Source organism: Xiphophorus couchianus, chromosome 17, assembly GCF_001444195.1.
Source record: "Xiphophorus couchianus chromosome 17, X_couchianus-1.0, whole genome shotgun sequence".
NCBI lineage: Eukaryota > Metazoa > Chordata > Actinopteri > Cyprinodontiformes > Poeciliidae > Xiphophorus > Xiphophorus couchianus.
Window position 1 is genome coordinate 10281678 of NC_040244.1, and position 17657 is coordinate 10299334.

Genomic DNA, 17657 nt, shown 5'->3' on the forward strand with positions numbered 1-17657 from the left:
ACAGAACAATCAGACAGGAAAGATAACCAGTCACATCTAATTTTATTGCTTCCAGGACTGTCCTGTAAATAGCACTAATCATGTTTTATATCAACCTTGATGAGCTTCTTGGCCCTCACTGAGGAAAACTGTCCGCACAGCATAATGCAGACAAAACCACATGTTTGCCTCATCCCGGATATGTCTTGTGGCAAAGTGCAGATGGGACTCTCTATGGCTTTCCGTCAAGACTTTATTTCTTTGTAGAGTGATGGGGTGCATAAGTAAGAGTTTTCCCATTAATAATTTCTACATCCTGAACTGTGCTTCTCTGTATCTGACATGTCTAATACCCTCTTTGGTCTTTCCATGGTGTCTTTTTGACAAATGTCCTCCAGCAAACCTTTGAGCACCTCAAAGAATGGCTCCCAGTCTCAAGTATTTTTGCATCTACCCATCTTTCCAAATGCTAACATACTTTCCTGTCCCTGCTGAAGAAAAGTGTTTCCATGACATTTAAATGTTTGGGGTAATGTTCAGGAAGAGTCTGTGTATTAATTCAATAGGTTTTGTGGGCAGTTGGTTAAGTTTGGTTGAATTACAGTAAAACAGCTTTGTCTTGATTTTCTTGCTTAAAATTCCCAAAAGGTATCTTAAGTTTCAGGTTGAAATGTAATAAAATAGTTCAAGGGGTGTAAATAGTTATTGCATAATAGTACATATTCACATTGTTTATATTATTTCTTGCTGTATTCAGTTTAATTCTGATGACATGATTAAGATTTGATTTAGGGGTGTCTTTTGCTATGCCCCTCCTACCCTCCGGCCTCCATGTCTTCTGTGTAGTGCACCAGTCGAGTGATGCACGTCCTGGCCAGGGTTAACCACCTCCGTTGTAAATAAGAGGCAGTCACCGAGTTGCACACACTGTGGCCAATAATCTCGCTGTTTTTCAGCTAACCTGGCGTAGCCCGGGATCAATGGCCACTTCACAACTCATTTCCTTTCACGCCTCCCTAACTGCCCTGGTCCAGCTCGGGGAAATAAATGGCACTGGATCCATACGTCCACTCACAATGAGCGCTAACACATAACACAGAAATGCGTACACACTCGCAGACGCACACATTCTCTCTTCAAGAGCTGCAGCTATTGCCTCACCTCGATAATTTATTTGCAGACTGACTTGGTGTTGAGTGGTGCATCATTTTTAGCAGCTTCACAGCCCAAAACAGGCATTCTGTCATTGTTTGTTGCCACTCCCCTGTCATCAGCTTAAACAGTCATTAATACAGGAGGGTGGAGTGTTACTGTCACACACAAGCTGGAAGCCCACATGTAAATGCCTCTGTTTTGGTCTAATATGGAGTTAACAGCAGGATAAAAAAAAATGTTTTCCAATTCATGGAAGGTAACGCACTGCTGCATGCTCTCTCTATAAATGTTTCTCTTCCCTCCCCCTCCGACAAGGCAAGTGGCTTACAGTCATTTGATAGGCCACGACACTGCTATCCATTTAACAGAGCTTAAAAATCCTACATATGCATATGCCAGGGCGTCTTAAGCTGACAACCAAAAGACAGGATTTGCTAGAAGGCAGCTTTGGAGTGTTGTGAATTTAACAAGCATGTCTCGTATTACAGTCCCTCTCCGCTTTGGTCATGAATAGTAACAAATCAGACTCTGAAACGCATGCCCGATGGTTTGTTGTGTGTACCCGCTTTGCCTTCTCTAACTAATATTAAAATGACTGCAAATCTGGTTAAGAAGATGACTACCAAGAGGAGAGCGCTATCTTTAGTGTCACTGGCGCTTCTCCCCATAATGCGCTCGGAGTCTCTGCTAACAGATTCCAGGTGTCTTTGCTGTGTTGTTCCATTTGTTGGCACTCGGTGCCGCTCTGATTGCCTTCATCACTGACCCATTTTTCAACGAATAAATCTCTCCCAAGATGTTTGTGGTCGTGGCGCCACCCGTCCATAAAAAGAAAACACTTTTTCAGGCATTGCCTCTGCACACTGTATACATATGTAAGAGAGCCTTTTGCTTTTCGCAGCTTTTCATACAAATGCAGTAAATAAGTCCGGGCCTCGGGGAATTGAAAGCCTCAAACTGAAAAACTGACTGACATGTCACTTAGAGCTGGCTTTGGCACTCTTCACTGCAGGCTTTGGAGATCAAGCCACTGGGTCTCGGTGCATCATTTGAGGTCTTCTCCTTACTGTACCATTTTCAAGCAACATAATAGATATTATTTGCTTTCTAAAGTAAGCAAATACACTGAATTGCGAGGCCTGTATAAGGTCTGGAGAACTCAACGATTGATTGCTTTCAACTGAACATTTGTTTTGGGTGATGGGTGAGAATAAGATGTACTAGAGTACTGAGGTTAATGATGGAAGTGACACTTGGCATCCATTGCAGCAGAGATAGACAGGCCCGCCCCCCTCATGCTTGTATTCACGCTCAAACCGCCTGCCATTCCTCATCAAGACTTAACCACTGCTTATTTACCCACACGGGAGACTTAACTCGCTGGAATTGATCAGTGATAACGCTGGAAAGCTGCTCGTTCCACCCTGATATATTAGAGAAAAAAAAAGAAGAAAAGGCGGTCATGAGCATATGCAGAACATGCTTTTGTTGGCAAGGCGCGGCACTTCAAGCATGAGCGGACACTAAGCTGATATTGGTTTCACGCTTGAGTCTGTGTAGTGCAACAATCTTCCAGTAGAAGCCCGGAGATTTGATTGTTTCTGCATATGCATTTATCAGAAGTTTACATGATAAATATACATTAGGCTGGTGGCTTGGCCATGCGTATTATTGTTTCTGAGATACTGTTCTGCAGGCGTTTCTGTTCACCTGTTTGGACTTCATCATGCCATTCGGCATGAGCCTGATAATCCTCATTTGCACAAAACTTCAAATGGATTTGGGAGAGTTTTTGCTTTGTTAGTCTTTGCCTGAATTTCTCTCTCTGAACGTGAAAAAAATAACATTTGTAAAGAGGATAGAATTATACAAAATGGCAAATTCTGATGTTTTTTTAACAGCAACCTATTGCATGTTTTTGTGTCAGAAATTTTGCCATCTTTATGTGTAAAATAATATATCTGTCTCTTTGGTTAGTTAATGCTTCATTTGGTAATGCCTGTATCAAAGTATTAATGTATGCGTCATTTATCTTTCATGCAGATTTCAACCTTAGCTTTTATGTTTTCCTTTTTTGGAACCACGGTAATTGTTTTGGTTCTTGCACGGAGTGCTATGAAGGGAATGATCATGCTTTTGGCACATTTATCAAAGCCTTAAAAAAAATGGAAAGGGCGGCCTTTTTCTCACATAGCCGGACTAAGTGTGCGACAGAGTGATAAATTTTCTTGTTAGGAGAAATTACATCCACTAACTTGAGCTACTTCAGCATGAAATTGAAAAAGAAGCATTTCTTGTGAATTTCCATCCTTGATTCAATGAAAGATGTAGATTAGACCCTTTCTTAAAAAAAAAAAAGAATGAAATGAAAGAAGTGATTCTGCTCCTGCCTGCTTGTTCTTAGAAGCGTGATATAGGATGCTGCTGGAAAAGTCTTTGTTTGTGGAAGTGAGACGTACTCAGGCTTGTTGCAGATTAAGAAAGACGTTTTTAACATCTCTTTCTTTGGTTTTGTTGTCTGTGTATGTGGCTGCATGCCTCTGTGGTTAATTCATATCTAAGCCATATGATATGGACATGTTTCTGTCATAGGAACCAGAGATCATTTCTAAAAAAAAATAAAGTTAAACATGGCTCACAACCCAGAACATCATCGTACCAGGGGGTGGCTTAAAAAGACCATTTCTGTTGCTTATTTTGTCCAGTCATATAGGTCACAGGCGCAATTTTCTCATTTTGAGCCTTGCAGTAATGAAACCACAAAAATATTATTCTTGGTTCATCAGTGTTCTCTGAGGCAGAACAGTTGGATTTATTGAAGCTGCTCATGTACGGTGATTTCTGAGTAATGTGGTTACATTTAATCTTATTTATCAAAGTAAATAACATTAATGAACATGTTCATGACAAGTTTTCATCAACTTTTTGGTGCCAATATTGTGGTATGAGGGAGGGTAGTTCTCCAAAATTTGGACACAGGATAGCTGAAACTTTTTAAATTTGTAAAAACATTGACAGCCAGAAATCCCTTTAAAATACATTCATAATGCATACATACGTTCATAAACTGAACTTTATCTTCGAACACAATTGCAAGCTTGCCTCATAAATCCCAGTCCAGCCGTTGGTGAATGGCGTGGTGAAGGAGGATGAGGCCAACAACTGATTGACACAGGCTGGGTGTCAGTGAGGCAGGTAGATAACTATATCTTCTCTTGCTCACTTAAAGGTCCAACATGCATCACTGTAATTGGAAAATTTGCAAGACAAGCATCATGGCACAACACAGAATGGACCGAAGAGGAGGAGGGAAATAAAGGTGTCACATGAGCAACGCAATCTAGAGAAGAGACGGGGAGGGAATGGGATGCATTTCCTGTCCAGTATCAGATGCTGCGGCTTTTACTGAGTTTATCTTTGAGGGTAGCGAGGCATTCACTGTGGGATGTGTTAAACAGCAGGGAGCTACTGTCAGGACAAGAGACAAAGTAATGACATGGACTTGTTTAAAGTGCTGTTAAACTATTTAAAGTCCACACCTGGCAGAAAATAAAACTGCGTTGAGTTATTTCTTCCGATCCGAATTAGGTAAAGAAGAACTATGACTATATAACTTAGCTTAAGTTCACCTACAGCTTAGGTCAAAGCGCTCTCTCTCTCATCGACCACATGAAGAGGGTAACACTTAGACTCAACACTTAACCTGAGCTCTGCAGGATGAGACAGACAGACACTGGTACTATTGAACTGCAGCAGCAGAACCCGCCCCCAAGAAGAGGTCATGCAAAGAAGCGCTCATTCGCCACGCAGGCTGAACTTGTGTCAGTGTAAGCTGACATTTTTTCAGCAGCCTTTACTTGTGTTGGGTGAATAAAAGAAGCAAAAGAGCTTAAAAAAAACCCTGTCTGCTTGTTGTCTCATGCCACAATCAGCTTGTCAGTTGCCCCTGGCCTTTTTCTTTGGAGTGGAAGCCGCTACACCTTGTCAACAAAAACTGACACGAGCTCCATAAAAGACATCTTCATTCTGTATCTGATCCCTGGGTAAAAAAAAAAAAAAAAATATATATATATATATATATATATATATATATATATATAAATTCAGTTTTGCTCCCATAAAAGCAAGAGAGTACAAAATTTTCATGTTACAACCTTGATAAATTCATTCAAAATAAAATGCATTTTGTTTTGAAAATGGGAAGCAGCAATTATTATTGATTCCAAATTAACCGAACATATTGTGATAATACAAGTATTTACAAGTTATTAGGGGTATTTAAATATTAATTATTTGTTATTTTGATACAGAGACGAGAGCAAAAATATAGAATAATGTAGCAGTAGGTTTCAAAAAACGTGCTTCATTTGAATATTTGTCATTTTTGGTGTTCTGATCAATTATTAACCTTTATTCAATAACTTTTTAAGTCTAACAAACTGAGATTGGCTGGTTAATTTCACAGCCCGTCTGTTTTGTTAGTTTTCACTCTCTGTTTTACAAACGGTCTCAATTTACAGAAACATTTAAAACCTCATCATGACTGATGGCTGATGTTCCCTCAGATTGTTCAAAATGACTGTTCTTGTTTTGTGAAACCATTTTCTTTTTTTTCTTTTTTTCAAATCGTGGAATTATTGTTTGATTATTTAATTTCCCTTCAGGATTAAGAAAGGGTTTTTTAAATTTAATTTAATGCAGTGGACATATTCAATGAAAGTTTAATTGTTTTTATTTAAATATAATAAAATCAATGGATAATTTGGGCACTGTTTATGAGCAGTTAGGCTCTTTTTGTAAGTAGTTTTTTTATATTGCCTTGTAAATGTTGCTGTTCTATCTTTAATATGTTATGTCGTTCACAACAGATCTCTTCTTCCATCCACGCTAATAATCTCCTCTTCATTTTTCTGTTTTTTTGCCCCCTTTTTATAAATGAATGCATTATAAATAATCTGTCGCTTCTGAAAATAAAGACCCTGTGTGAAGCGTAACAGTCATATGTAAGTTTTTATGGAATAGCGTAAGTTTCAAGGAAGTAAAACAATGTGTCCATTTATATTTGTAATCACAATTACATAAAAATGAGCAATCATAATCCTTAAAAACTTTTGAATTAGTGGAACATGGGCATTGGAATGAACCCACATACTTCTGTGGAAAGTCTTTTATCAAAAACAATCAGAATTTGTCTGTGGTTTTGCTAAAGAATTTGCTAATTGATTGGTCTGTTTGTTTTTTCATCAGTGGTCTACCCACACTCAAAAAAAAAAAAAAAAAAGGAGCTGGATTTGCAAATACTTAGACATGCAATTCCTGCAATTACAACATTTTTGCAACTAAGGCACATCTTTATTTTTGTTTCACCATTATCATGAGTCCCCCACCCCTTGCTGTGAGCTTTTGCGTCCTAGTCACCAAAGATTTATATCAAGCTTTGGCATAAAGTTCAGAGTAAGTTCATCCAATTGGACAAACATATTATGAGCATGCAGAGAGTGAATACATGGTCCTTGTAAGACAAAATCTACCAAATATTACATCCAAGAGGGTTCCTTTTTGCTTTTCATCTACATATCCTTTGTTTTTTTACTTTTTAGTTTTTGGTGGCAACATCGTGCTTTGGGGAAAAGTGGATCTACAAATTATTGACTCAGGAGAGCTGAATGCAAATTGATTTTGCATTTTCAATTTTTAAAACTACCTATCCTTTGTCATCCATTAAAAGAGAACCGCAATAAGATGCATTGATAAAATGCAAAAGGGTTTTTAGGTATTGATGCTTTTGCGAGGGACTGTATTGATGTTTCAATGAACCTTGCATCTGTCTTTGGGAATATACTTGCTTTTATTTCAAATTTTAAAGGTAAATATATGCAACATTTGACATACAAATTTTCAAGGATTGACAAATAGGTTTAGTATCAATGTTTTCCATAAGTAGATATGCAATTCCTGCAGTTAAAGAGAAGAAAGGCCGCTAATCATGCATGGTCATGGTCTGCCAAGCAGGTATATACGTATATGGTGCGCATGCAGCGCTTCAGCTTTAAAACATGAATACTGATCCACAATCAGCAGAGTAAGCTCACAGTTTGTCTTTGTTAGACAGAGAAAAATAAGTGTGAAGTTGCACAATAGAGTTTAGGCCCTTAGCACCAGAACGCCTCTCTCTTTCCCAAGCTTTCTACCTGGGGCAGAAGAGAGCAAATTCATCTCATCAGTCCTCCGGGGACGGTGTAGCTATGCGGCTCTGTTTACTGTGGTAGAAAGTTAATATAAATTTTCATCAGTGGGAGAAGTTTACACATACGATTTCTATTTGTCCTTCATTATTAGCACCTGAGTCTGGGACTGGGTAGGCATAATTGTCTACAGACACAGGCCAAATAGATGCAAGGGAAATAAGCACACCCCAAAATAATTTGATGCTTGTGTGTTACAATCCGTCTCCCTAGGAATTCTTAATCTAGAGAATCAATAAACAAGAGGTGAGAGAGGGGGAGGAGAGGAAAGACGAAGGGGAAGAAATGAATATTGTGAAATGAGTGTCAGGAAAGGGAACAGAGGAGGAACAGATGGATTCAAAGCGATGGTTAGGAAAAGAGTTAGCAATCAATTTGCAAGATTTTTTTTTTTTCTGCAAAGGGCTAAGTATCCTTTCAGAGGTAAAAGTCCAACAATGCAGATGTGCATAAGATGGAGTTTATTTGAGACAGAGGGAACTGAAGTAGCTGAAAATATAAAGACAGAGGTAATGGAGTGGGACACAGAAGCCCATTGTTCTGCTGGATGTTTTTACCTCTGTCCTGAGGCCCAGGCAGATTCTCCACGGACTGTTGATTTATCGAGTCATACATTAAAATGCTCATTACTCCTGCATGCTTTCCAAATTCTCCTTTCTATCGGGTTTGTTCTTTTATTCTGTCCCATGGAAATATTGTCTGAGCAATCACCCGCGTATTTCTGTTGGAACTTTTTTTTTATGACATCATTGACATTTGTCTCCCATTTATCAGCGCCAAACAATCCACTTTGGTGAAATCATTAAGCAGCACCAGAAATTTCCACCAGTGAGTTTTTTCCTCCAAGTATTTTCTCTCTCTGTACTTGGTTTCAGGAACTAAATCCTACGAATTTGAGTCCCAATCTTTTTGTGGTTAAATAACCCTTAAATAACTCTTGACTCTTGTGCCATTTTTGAATGCCATCAAAAACTCTGAGCTTTATATAAGATTAAAAACATTTTCATTCACACTGATAAGTTACTTAGGGTATGCTCTTACTTTTCACTAACTTAGCCTGTGTTTTACATTAAAGTTTTGTGTGGGATATCTCCACCCACCAATCTTTTCCACTTCCCCTTCCAACTCTGCCAATTGTATATCCAGCCTTCCAGCTGTGCTGAATTTACTCAAACATAAGAAGGTAGGGTGTACATATTTTAGTTCTTAGTGCATATAGATTCCACCAAGAGGCAAGTAGCGTCTGCCCAATTAGCCATTATTATTTTAGGTAAAGGTGGACCGGGTATATTGAGGTTTAGAAATGTTTGGTTACAACATCATGACCATTTTCCTCGAGCATTTCTAGGGTTTAAAGTCCCATAAATCGGAGGCCAGACAAACAACAATTTATTGTTTTTCATGTGTTTGGAGCATAGCAAAACACACCATTGGCCCCTCCTCAACCTGTTGCTACAGACTGTACTAGATGCCACAAGGTTAAACTCAAATATAAGACATCCTAATATGGGAATTTGGAAATATTTTGATAAAAACACAGAAGGCCATGGTATGAAAACTAGAGGAGCACCAAGCACCATTCTGACCAGGCTAATGTTTTTAAAACTACAACTGGTACGCCACAACCAGAACTTCTGTAAAGCAATGGTTTGCAGGCTGGCTACCTGAGCAGATAGTCTAAATACTTGAGCAAGTTTTCTGTACTTTTATCACACTCAAAATAACTATTAACAAATGTTCCGGATAACAATTTACCTGTAAAAATCAAAATGTTTTATTTCTGCACATGTGGAAATAATTGCAAGTGAAAATCTCATTCAGCCCATGCCTACTCAGCTGTAAAAAACATAGCCACACAACACTTCCCCTCCCCGACCCATTGCTGGGCGGTGTAAAATTTTAAATATCCCCCACTTACAAAAAAAGAAAGATGTTCCTGGTGGGAAATATTTATGGTTGCTAAAAAGTGCAGTCATGTTGAGGAAACCAAAGGAATGCCCGCCCATCACTCGCTATGGTAACACTGTTTTAAAATCAGAATTATCGAGGTACAAGCTCCGTGTCTTGCTGTCCAACCAGCTAATCATAGATTTTTATAGTTGTGCTATTCTCCAAACAGCAGAATAACACAAGAAAACAAATAGATTTAAATTCTCTATTTGTGATTATAGTATGTGTCAAAATAACAATGTCATAGACAACATTATTGAAACAGTACCATCAACATGTGAGATTATTTTAGCAGTAGTACCAATAATATTTGTTTTTCTATTTTAAATAAAAGCAGTTGAATCATGTTATACATGTTTATTTGAAACATCTGTGTTAATGCAGATATGACATGAGAATCAACAAACTTTTTTTTTACATTATTTTTATCTCGCTTGGCCTGTTTTTTTTTCTTCTCTCTTTTCTTATTCACACCCCACCTCCCCCTGAATCTGTTTTCTCGGAAGCAAAGATGGATAAGCCTGGCGAAGCTGCGTCGTGCGTGTGTATATGTATATTCTTACGCAGGAAGTGTGTGCGAGTGAGAGTTGTCAAAGCTGTCAGCTCAGCTGGAGTTTTTCCAGAGTTACACACAGTCTTTTTTACTCCCCAAAACAAACACACACACACACGCATCCACACAAAGTATCTGTTCAGCACACTCGAGATAAGTTGTGTTAGCCCTGATGCAACCCCATTTCTCACTGATCGACAACTGACGGCTTGTTTACAGCTGCTTTCTGCAACGTGGAGGCATTCTGTAAAGAAGTACCTGTTGAGAGCGGGATATTACACGCATGTGTCATCATTCCAATATCAGCTAAATCCCCTAATAACAACAACTCCCAGTGTGATTTGAGTCAGGAAGTGATCTGCACTGTCCAAACACAATGTCACAGCCCCTCAAACATTTCCAATGTCATGGCTAAATATCCTGCTGTCTCCATGTGGATTTGAAAGAGCGCCATGCTTCAGTTTGTTTCCTTTCTCACCCCGCCGGCCACATTCAATAAGCAATCTGGAGATTTGCAATGGTTTGGCCCAGTATTAAAGCACCTAATAATTTATTTCATGCTTGTTTAAGATCTTTGCATGCTTCCTACAAAGCTGCATTGTGATGGTTGCTTATTACCATGTTCCGGCAGAACTCCAGTGGGAAAGTAAGACGAGGGGTAGCCTCCTCTCACTTTCTCCTTTTGCGCCCTCTCTAGTGATCTCTACATGCCTATTAATGTAGGAGAGGAATGCCTGTGTAAACATTCTTGTTTCTCAGTTCGATTCGCATAATAGTTGCCTGTGTCGCCTTTCTCCCTGACCTCACTATCTGAAACCAATTACACCAGATCCATTTGGGCTGAATCTTATTTTCATAAGGATCCCTGTGTCGCGGTCTTGGTCGCGCTGTGTTATTTTCCCTCCCCGTATTTCTTTTCCCCCTTTTCCAGCCTCAGTGATGGATATCAACATCAAATATGCCTATGAGTGCCTTGTTATTTATATAGTGGGGGCCTGGCTCTTTTTTTCCCCCTCTTTTGCACCGTCTGCCGTGCTCTCTCATTCTAAGAATGTGTCACATTGTGCTGTTTATACAATGTATGAATTAATAGACTGGGAATGTCATTTTTTCATGCATAGCAACCCAGGTTAAATAGTTGGCGCATCGGTACTTGTGTGTGTGTGTGTGTCTGTCTGTGTGTGTTATTCTTGTCTGCTCTGGCAGCTCTTCAGCCAACTTTTGATGACTTTCCTTTTTGTGCTTTCAGAAGGGCTTTAGCCGCACCATGTATGCAGAGCGAGAAGTGGGTGGCACAAATTGGTGCTTTTTACTGTAATGGCTGAATACTCAGAGCCAGTGAAAGTGAAGGGGACAGAACTTTCATTCCCCCCCAATACCCCCTTCTTTTTACCTTCCACACCATCACACACTTTCCGAAAAAAATGGCTAACCCCAATTCCATGGAGGAGGTGCCAGACGGTTGCAGACATGACGAGCCACTGTGGAAAAGTTCTGTCCGGTGTTGATAAGGCCTGTGTTATGTTTGGAGAAGTCCTCGGTATGAGGAGGCTTCTTTCTTTTTTAATAAGCTTGGCATAGATGATCTCCCTATGTATATACTTGCCATGAACAAAGCTTTTTGGAAAAGTATTCTTTTCACAATATAAAGTTACAAAGTGCTATAAACATGGCAGCTGCTTTGTCTTGTGGTATCACAAATAAACTCAAATAAAAAGCACTGAAATTTGTGGTTTTAACGTGGCAAAATGTGAAAAAGTTCAAGGGGTTTGAATACACAGCACCATGTTGTTTTATATACTTTATATCGTTCCATCTTGGAGAACTCAAGTAGGGAAGTTGGTCAGCGTCTCCACAGCAACATGTTGTTACTACATTTGCCTCAACTTGGCAATGCTGTGATGAAAGGTAGTTCAACAAAATACAGACTCTCTAGCTTCTTAATTTTACTTTGCATTTTCCTGTCATATAAGACCCTCCCCAAAAATGCAGTTGTTTTAAACAAAATGTGTTGAGTTTAACGGATATGAACACTTTAGCAAGAAAGTGTTGTTAAAAGATGTCCCCCCCTTTTGTTCTCTTGACCGTGCATAACATCGAGAAGCTTTCTTGACTTTGGCTGTAACACAGTGAGTCATTATTGATTCGCACGCGGATAAACATTCCCCCCTGACAGCTACCTTGAGTCGCACTCATCAAGCAACCCTCCCCTCTAACTACTGTGTGCAGGACTCAATAAGCCTTATAATTACTTTGATTCACCAATCATGGTGAGATTAATTGGGCCCTGTGTTTTAATTAGCAAAGTGATTGGCTGCATTCAAGGAATTTATGTTGTCTTTTATGCTCGGTAAAAGGAGAAAAGAAAAAGGGGGGAGAAAAAAAACCACATTTGATTTCCCAGCCAACGCAAAAACTTTGTGCGTGCCAGATCGCTGTGGTTGATGATGTCTACAAAGGTGTGTGTTTGGAAGAAAAGGCAAAGGCTCAGCTTACAGCCACCATACACACTCGCATGTATATAAACTAGTGGCGACTGGACTCCTTTTTACAGACGGATCAATGCAGTTAGGACTCAGTGCCAGTGTAATGTGTTTGTTTACTTCAGATCAGAAGCCCTGGCTCCTCCTGAGTAGCCAGACAGCTCCCTCCCCAGCTCTACCTCCACCTCTCAAGGCACCTCCTGAGCTCTGTCTTTTCATAATTGATCAGCAGAGTGGGAGGGTGAGGGGGGATTGGATGTGTTCCCTGGGGGGTCAAGATGTGGCAACTTTTCCCACTCCTCCTTCCCCTCCCTGGTTTTTCCCCCCTCTGCCTTTTCTCTGTCTGTCTCCTGTCTTCTCCTCCTGTTTGCTCAGGATCTCAATGTACTAGTTCAAACATTGTTCCCACCAGCTGGCTTGAGCTGTGCCATATGCACGCCCTGTCAAAGCAGCCGTTGTCATGGATACTGGCAAGCTCCGGAATGAAATGAGGACCAGTGGTTCTTAAGGAAGTGTCACTCTCTGCCTGAGTTTTATTTTCCATTGCCTCCTTGATTCAAAAACAACACAAAACGACAACAACAAAAAAGCCCAAAAACCTGTGAAGTTGTTGTGCTACTCCAGCTTGATGCTTGTAGACCAGCGCAGAACAAGCTATTCTGTTGTGTGGAGCATCTGTATGTGCAGAGTGTTCTTTACTGCCAGCCTCTTTCCTGCTTCTCTTGAAGAATCGTGTGAAGTTGCTCGCCCAGCCTGCTTGTTCACCACGGAGCAGGAGGGGAGCTGTAAGCCCATGAAACCGTAAAGAAATAACTGCGTCCTCAGTGTCTTTGATTCTCATCATTCTGTTTTCTCTTTAACACGTTGTGTAATAATAAGCAAATCTGTTTACTCAGGGTGTTGCACAGAATCTCATGAGAATAATTCCACTTGTTATTGCTGTACTGAGTTGTCTTTTGTTGTTGTTTGGTGATGTGTTAGCTTGACATCCTATTGAATCTATTTTTGAGATTCCTATGTTCAAGTAAGAAAGGAATAAGTCCTTGAATTGCCCTGTTGCGTTGATAGAGCTTCTCTTTGGGCAACACTCAACTACTGTATCTGACTATTAATGTTGATGCTTTGCATCTGCTTTATAGTTTCCATTTATCAATAAGCTAAAGGGCTTTTTTGACTTTTTAAATGACCTTGGTGAAGTTTTATGCTTCCAGAACCCTGATTTTGTTTTGGAAAAGACAAAAAAGGAGCCCTTTGGATACTTTTTTGTTTAGAAAGATATTGTTCTCACAATTTGCCGTTTATAGCTGTATCCAAACTGCAATGGAGCATTCAACAATTACATATGTGTAAAAATGCAGTTTAGGATCTGTGAATCTTTTACTTTAAGTGAAAATAATTTTTTTTTAAATGGGGGGGATGGGGAGGATCCTCATGGTTTTCCAAACTGTTGCTCAAATCTGGTATAGTTCTAGTTGAACGCAACATTGCATATCATTTCCCCATCTCAACTCATGTTGATGAAAAATTGTACAGTTTGCCAAGGCGAACTTCAAATACTCCCAGACATGTGTAAACAGCTGTGTAGTAATTTTTTTTCTTTATCAAGAAGGGAAATCTATTAATCTCTCCATCTATCTACCCATCTGCGGCACATAAGCACCCTTAATGCACAGTGTAAAACGCGGACTGCTGGTTAATTCATTCTAAATGTAATCTGATGTTGATTTTGTCAACTTTAATTACAGCTCCCAGGGACACTTCACATGGTGCTGCCTCTACTTCACATTGATATTATGAATATGCAAATGTGGTGGTAATTTGCAGAGGGAAGTGGATATTTCAGTTGAGCACACACTAGACAGGTCAATTCTACTCCCCGTCATCCCCCCCTACTTCTTCAGAGGTGCTCCAGACAAACCGTATTTATTTGTGGTCGTAGCCGTACGAGTTGTTACTGAAACATATCTCTGGTGCCGTTTGTTACTTAAGATGTGAAATGTTTTCCCAGTCATCTCCATCTTTCAAGATGCCTTTTGTGTTGTGCTCTCGTCTTCCCAGGCACTACAAGCAGCGAGGCAATTACTCTTGCAGCAGCCAGGCAGTGGCCTGAAATCTCCAAAGAGCCAGGACAAGCAGCGTCCACTGCAGGTAAAGAAGTTCCCTCCGTCTAATCTCCAAAGTCCATTCGTAATATGTGCTCCTCCGCATAAAGAAGATTTCCTCTGTTCCACAAAGCGTGTTTGGTTTGCCCACGCAAGCCTCGGACGAGAATCTTTTAAGATGAACAAGTCAGTCCCATGAAACCTCGCAAGAGTAATACAACAAAGAAAAGTACAAGCTTTACTCAGAGTACGTGTCAATTGAGCCGGACATTCTTGTGACGAGCGTATCCAAAGGTTATTTAGTAATCTGCTTCTGCATTCTTCACCAGATCCATGCGTTGTTGACACAGGAAATCCTTGGGTTGGTTATTGTTTGAAATGTGTGTCAGTCTGAGTAGCTGGTCGCACAGCTAATTTTATCCGCTTGTCATTTTCCCCCCCTTCGGTGCTAATTTACCTTATTGATTTGTAGGGTTGTCTATTTCTGTTGTCAGTGAGTCGGAAAAGGTCACACATATGCCGGCGCACCCCTTCACACTCTGGTCCACGCTGCCTGCCACCCTCTTTCTTCCCGGTGTTAAGATATTTTTCTCACACGAGCATTCTCTTCATCCCACTCGTTTACGTCAACAAGGCAGTTAGTTAGTTTACTCTTCTATCAAATTAGGTAAGGCCCCTTGACATCTGCTCCTATTTTTCATATATGTATATATTTATATTTGTCATAGTTTTAGAGGTTTGAAATTGAAGTGTGAGAGCTTGTGCCCTGCTCTCGGCTAATAAGTACTATCAAGGAGCAGTGGTTTACCTCATTAGGAAGCTCTGTGCATTTCATTAATGACAGGGAAATTGGCGTTAACCTCACCCGTTAATATTTTCACAGTCTAACAATGGCGACACCTTGAATTGGAGTCACACCCCCGTGTATCTAATTACACACCGGTGAAGAGATAAGGTTGCCAAAGACTCTTCTGTCATATTTCTTCCTTGAATTATTCAGCGTAGACTCCTCAAATGTGTTAATATTGATAGGCCTTTCACAGACGGAAGCATCCAAATTGCACCTTGAAACTGCGGTACGTATGTAGCTTTTGGAGTCTGTGGGATCCGAAGTGAGTCGGTGCCCTGCAAAATAACTATAACCCTATCAACTTGTTACATTTTGTTGCTGATGTACTGCAAAAAAAATCTTGCTGATGTACAGCGCACACACACCCCCACATGCCCACACACTTTTGACACACCTAAAGACGATGCATTGGAACAACTTTCCAATGAGTGACAGAAAACTGACTATAGGTTATTTGGTGGTGGTAGTGTCATACTGTGGGGATTGTTTCTTTTCATGATTTTCAACATTTTTAACAAATATAAATTTGAAAAGTCTGACGTGCATCGGTCTCCCCACTCCCTGAGTCAGTACTTAGTGTAAATACATGTTCCCACATTATGATGCTGCCACCTAAAACCTAAAATTTATACCAATGTTTCTTTTCAAAACAGCTTTGAATCAGTCAGACAGTATGTATGAACAGCAATGTTCAAGAATTTATGTATAGGCTTTGACTGGTCCATTCTTATACATGCTTATCTGATATAAACTATCTTATTGTGGGTTTATTTTCTTTGCTCTTAAGCTATTTTGAGCTACTAAGATGTTTTGTTCCAGCACAGCTCTCTTTGTGACTCTAACCATCCTCCATTAACTTCTAACAGCTTTTCTGGCCGTTTTCATTTCGCATATTACATTTTCATCTCATCTGACCAGAGAATTTTCTTTAATATTTTCTATTTCCAAGTACAACATATTGAAATTTGTTTTTGTAACGTTGCAAAATGTGAAAAAAATACTTTGGCGTGACAGTGTAGATTCAAACAAACGCAATCTTGATCTTATATGTGTGTGCACAAAATCCAAAACAGGATTTGTGGACCCATATCAATTTAAAGATGTGTTGGGGCTTGATAACTGTCCACCCAGGTCCGAGCACCGTACTGTAATGACACCAACAGATGGTAAATATTGAATATTTACATTTGCTTACTCCATCCTTGACTGGTCGACGGTGGGAATCTGAGGGCCCGTAAAGCTCTCTGCGTGTCCATTTGTTGATCCAGCCTTTATTAACAAGGTCACCTCTTTGTTCTAAAAGTTTGCGTCCACAGAGTTGCACTGTAAAAACAAAAAGAAGAACTGTTGATTCTGAGTTTCAGTTCAACTTCATTTCTACAGTAGGAATATGCAGCTGAGTAGCTTTGAATCCTCTCATTTCAAATGACATTTTCCCATAATACATACATACTCCTGTGTGTAAATATCAGAGTAAAGCAGGAGGAACTTCCTTCATTAAACCACCTTTTTTCACTGCCAGTTTTTTTTTTCTTCTTTTTTTTTGTTTTCTTGTCTTGAGGGAGTTTACTCAATAAAGCTGGGTTATTTACCTGGATTATGAGGCCACAACAGACGCTACAGTGCAATATTTTATTAGCTTCACAGCTAGATAAAAGTCAGCGGCAATCAAGCTACATGTTTTCCACCCGAGGAATGGAGCGGATTGATCCCCTTGTCTGATTAAGGCTGCTGAAAGTGGGAAAAGGATTAATATAACCATGACATCCTGCTTATGGCAGAAGACGCTGATAAATCCTCTGCCTGTTTTCCCCTCCTCTTGTTCTCCCATCGTTGCTATTTAGGAGAGAGAAATGATCCATAGATCATGGCATGTAAATTATTTAGTACACAAGCATCTAAGTGCCTCAGCTTGCAGTTTTAATTACTCGTATTAGCAGCTAAAGGCTCTTGCCTGACTAATTCTATCCGTTTGCTCGTCATTGCTGCTCAGAAGTTGATGATGCGGAGGCAGGCAGCTCTGCCACGGAAATATGCACACACACGCAGACACACGCAGGATACAAAACAACAACAGCCCAACAAACACACACACACAGAAGCTGTTTCTCCACATTTGCGTTATGTGACAGGTCTATTATTACCCAGTAAGCCCACGGGAGCACTCAATAAACACCTATTTCTTCCTGTAAATCCTCCTGTCTCCGGTTGCTGCTTACACGGCTCTCCCAAGGCACAGCACCCTCTTGTCTGTGCTCCTTTTTTTTTTTTCTTTTACCATTGCTCATCTCCACTCTTCTCTTTGCTGATGTTTTCACTCCGCCACACACCCCAAAAGGC

At 40.0% G+C, this 17657-nt stretch overlaps 1 protein-coding gene across 8 annotated transcripts in view; it reads left to right on the forward strand.

Annotated features, from left to right (window-relative positions):
• Nucleotides 1-17657, forward strand: part of foxp2 (forkhead box P2) — a 117799-nt gene that overhangs the window by 56746 nt on the left and 43396 nt on the right. For all 8 annotated transcript variants that reach the window (XM_028043833.1, XM_028043827.1, XM_028043829.1 and 5 more), the window contains one exon: nt 14424-14513. In XM_028043833.1, the coding sequence (XP_027899634.1) occupies nt 14424-14513 (90 nt within the window). The remainder of the gene's footprint in view (nt 1-14423; nt 14514-17657) is intronic.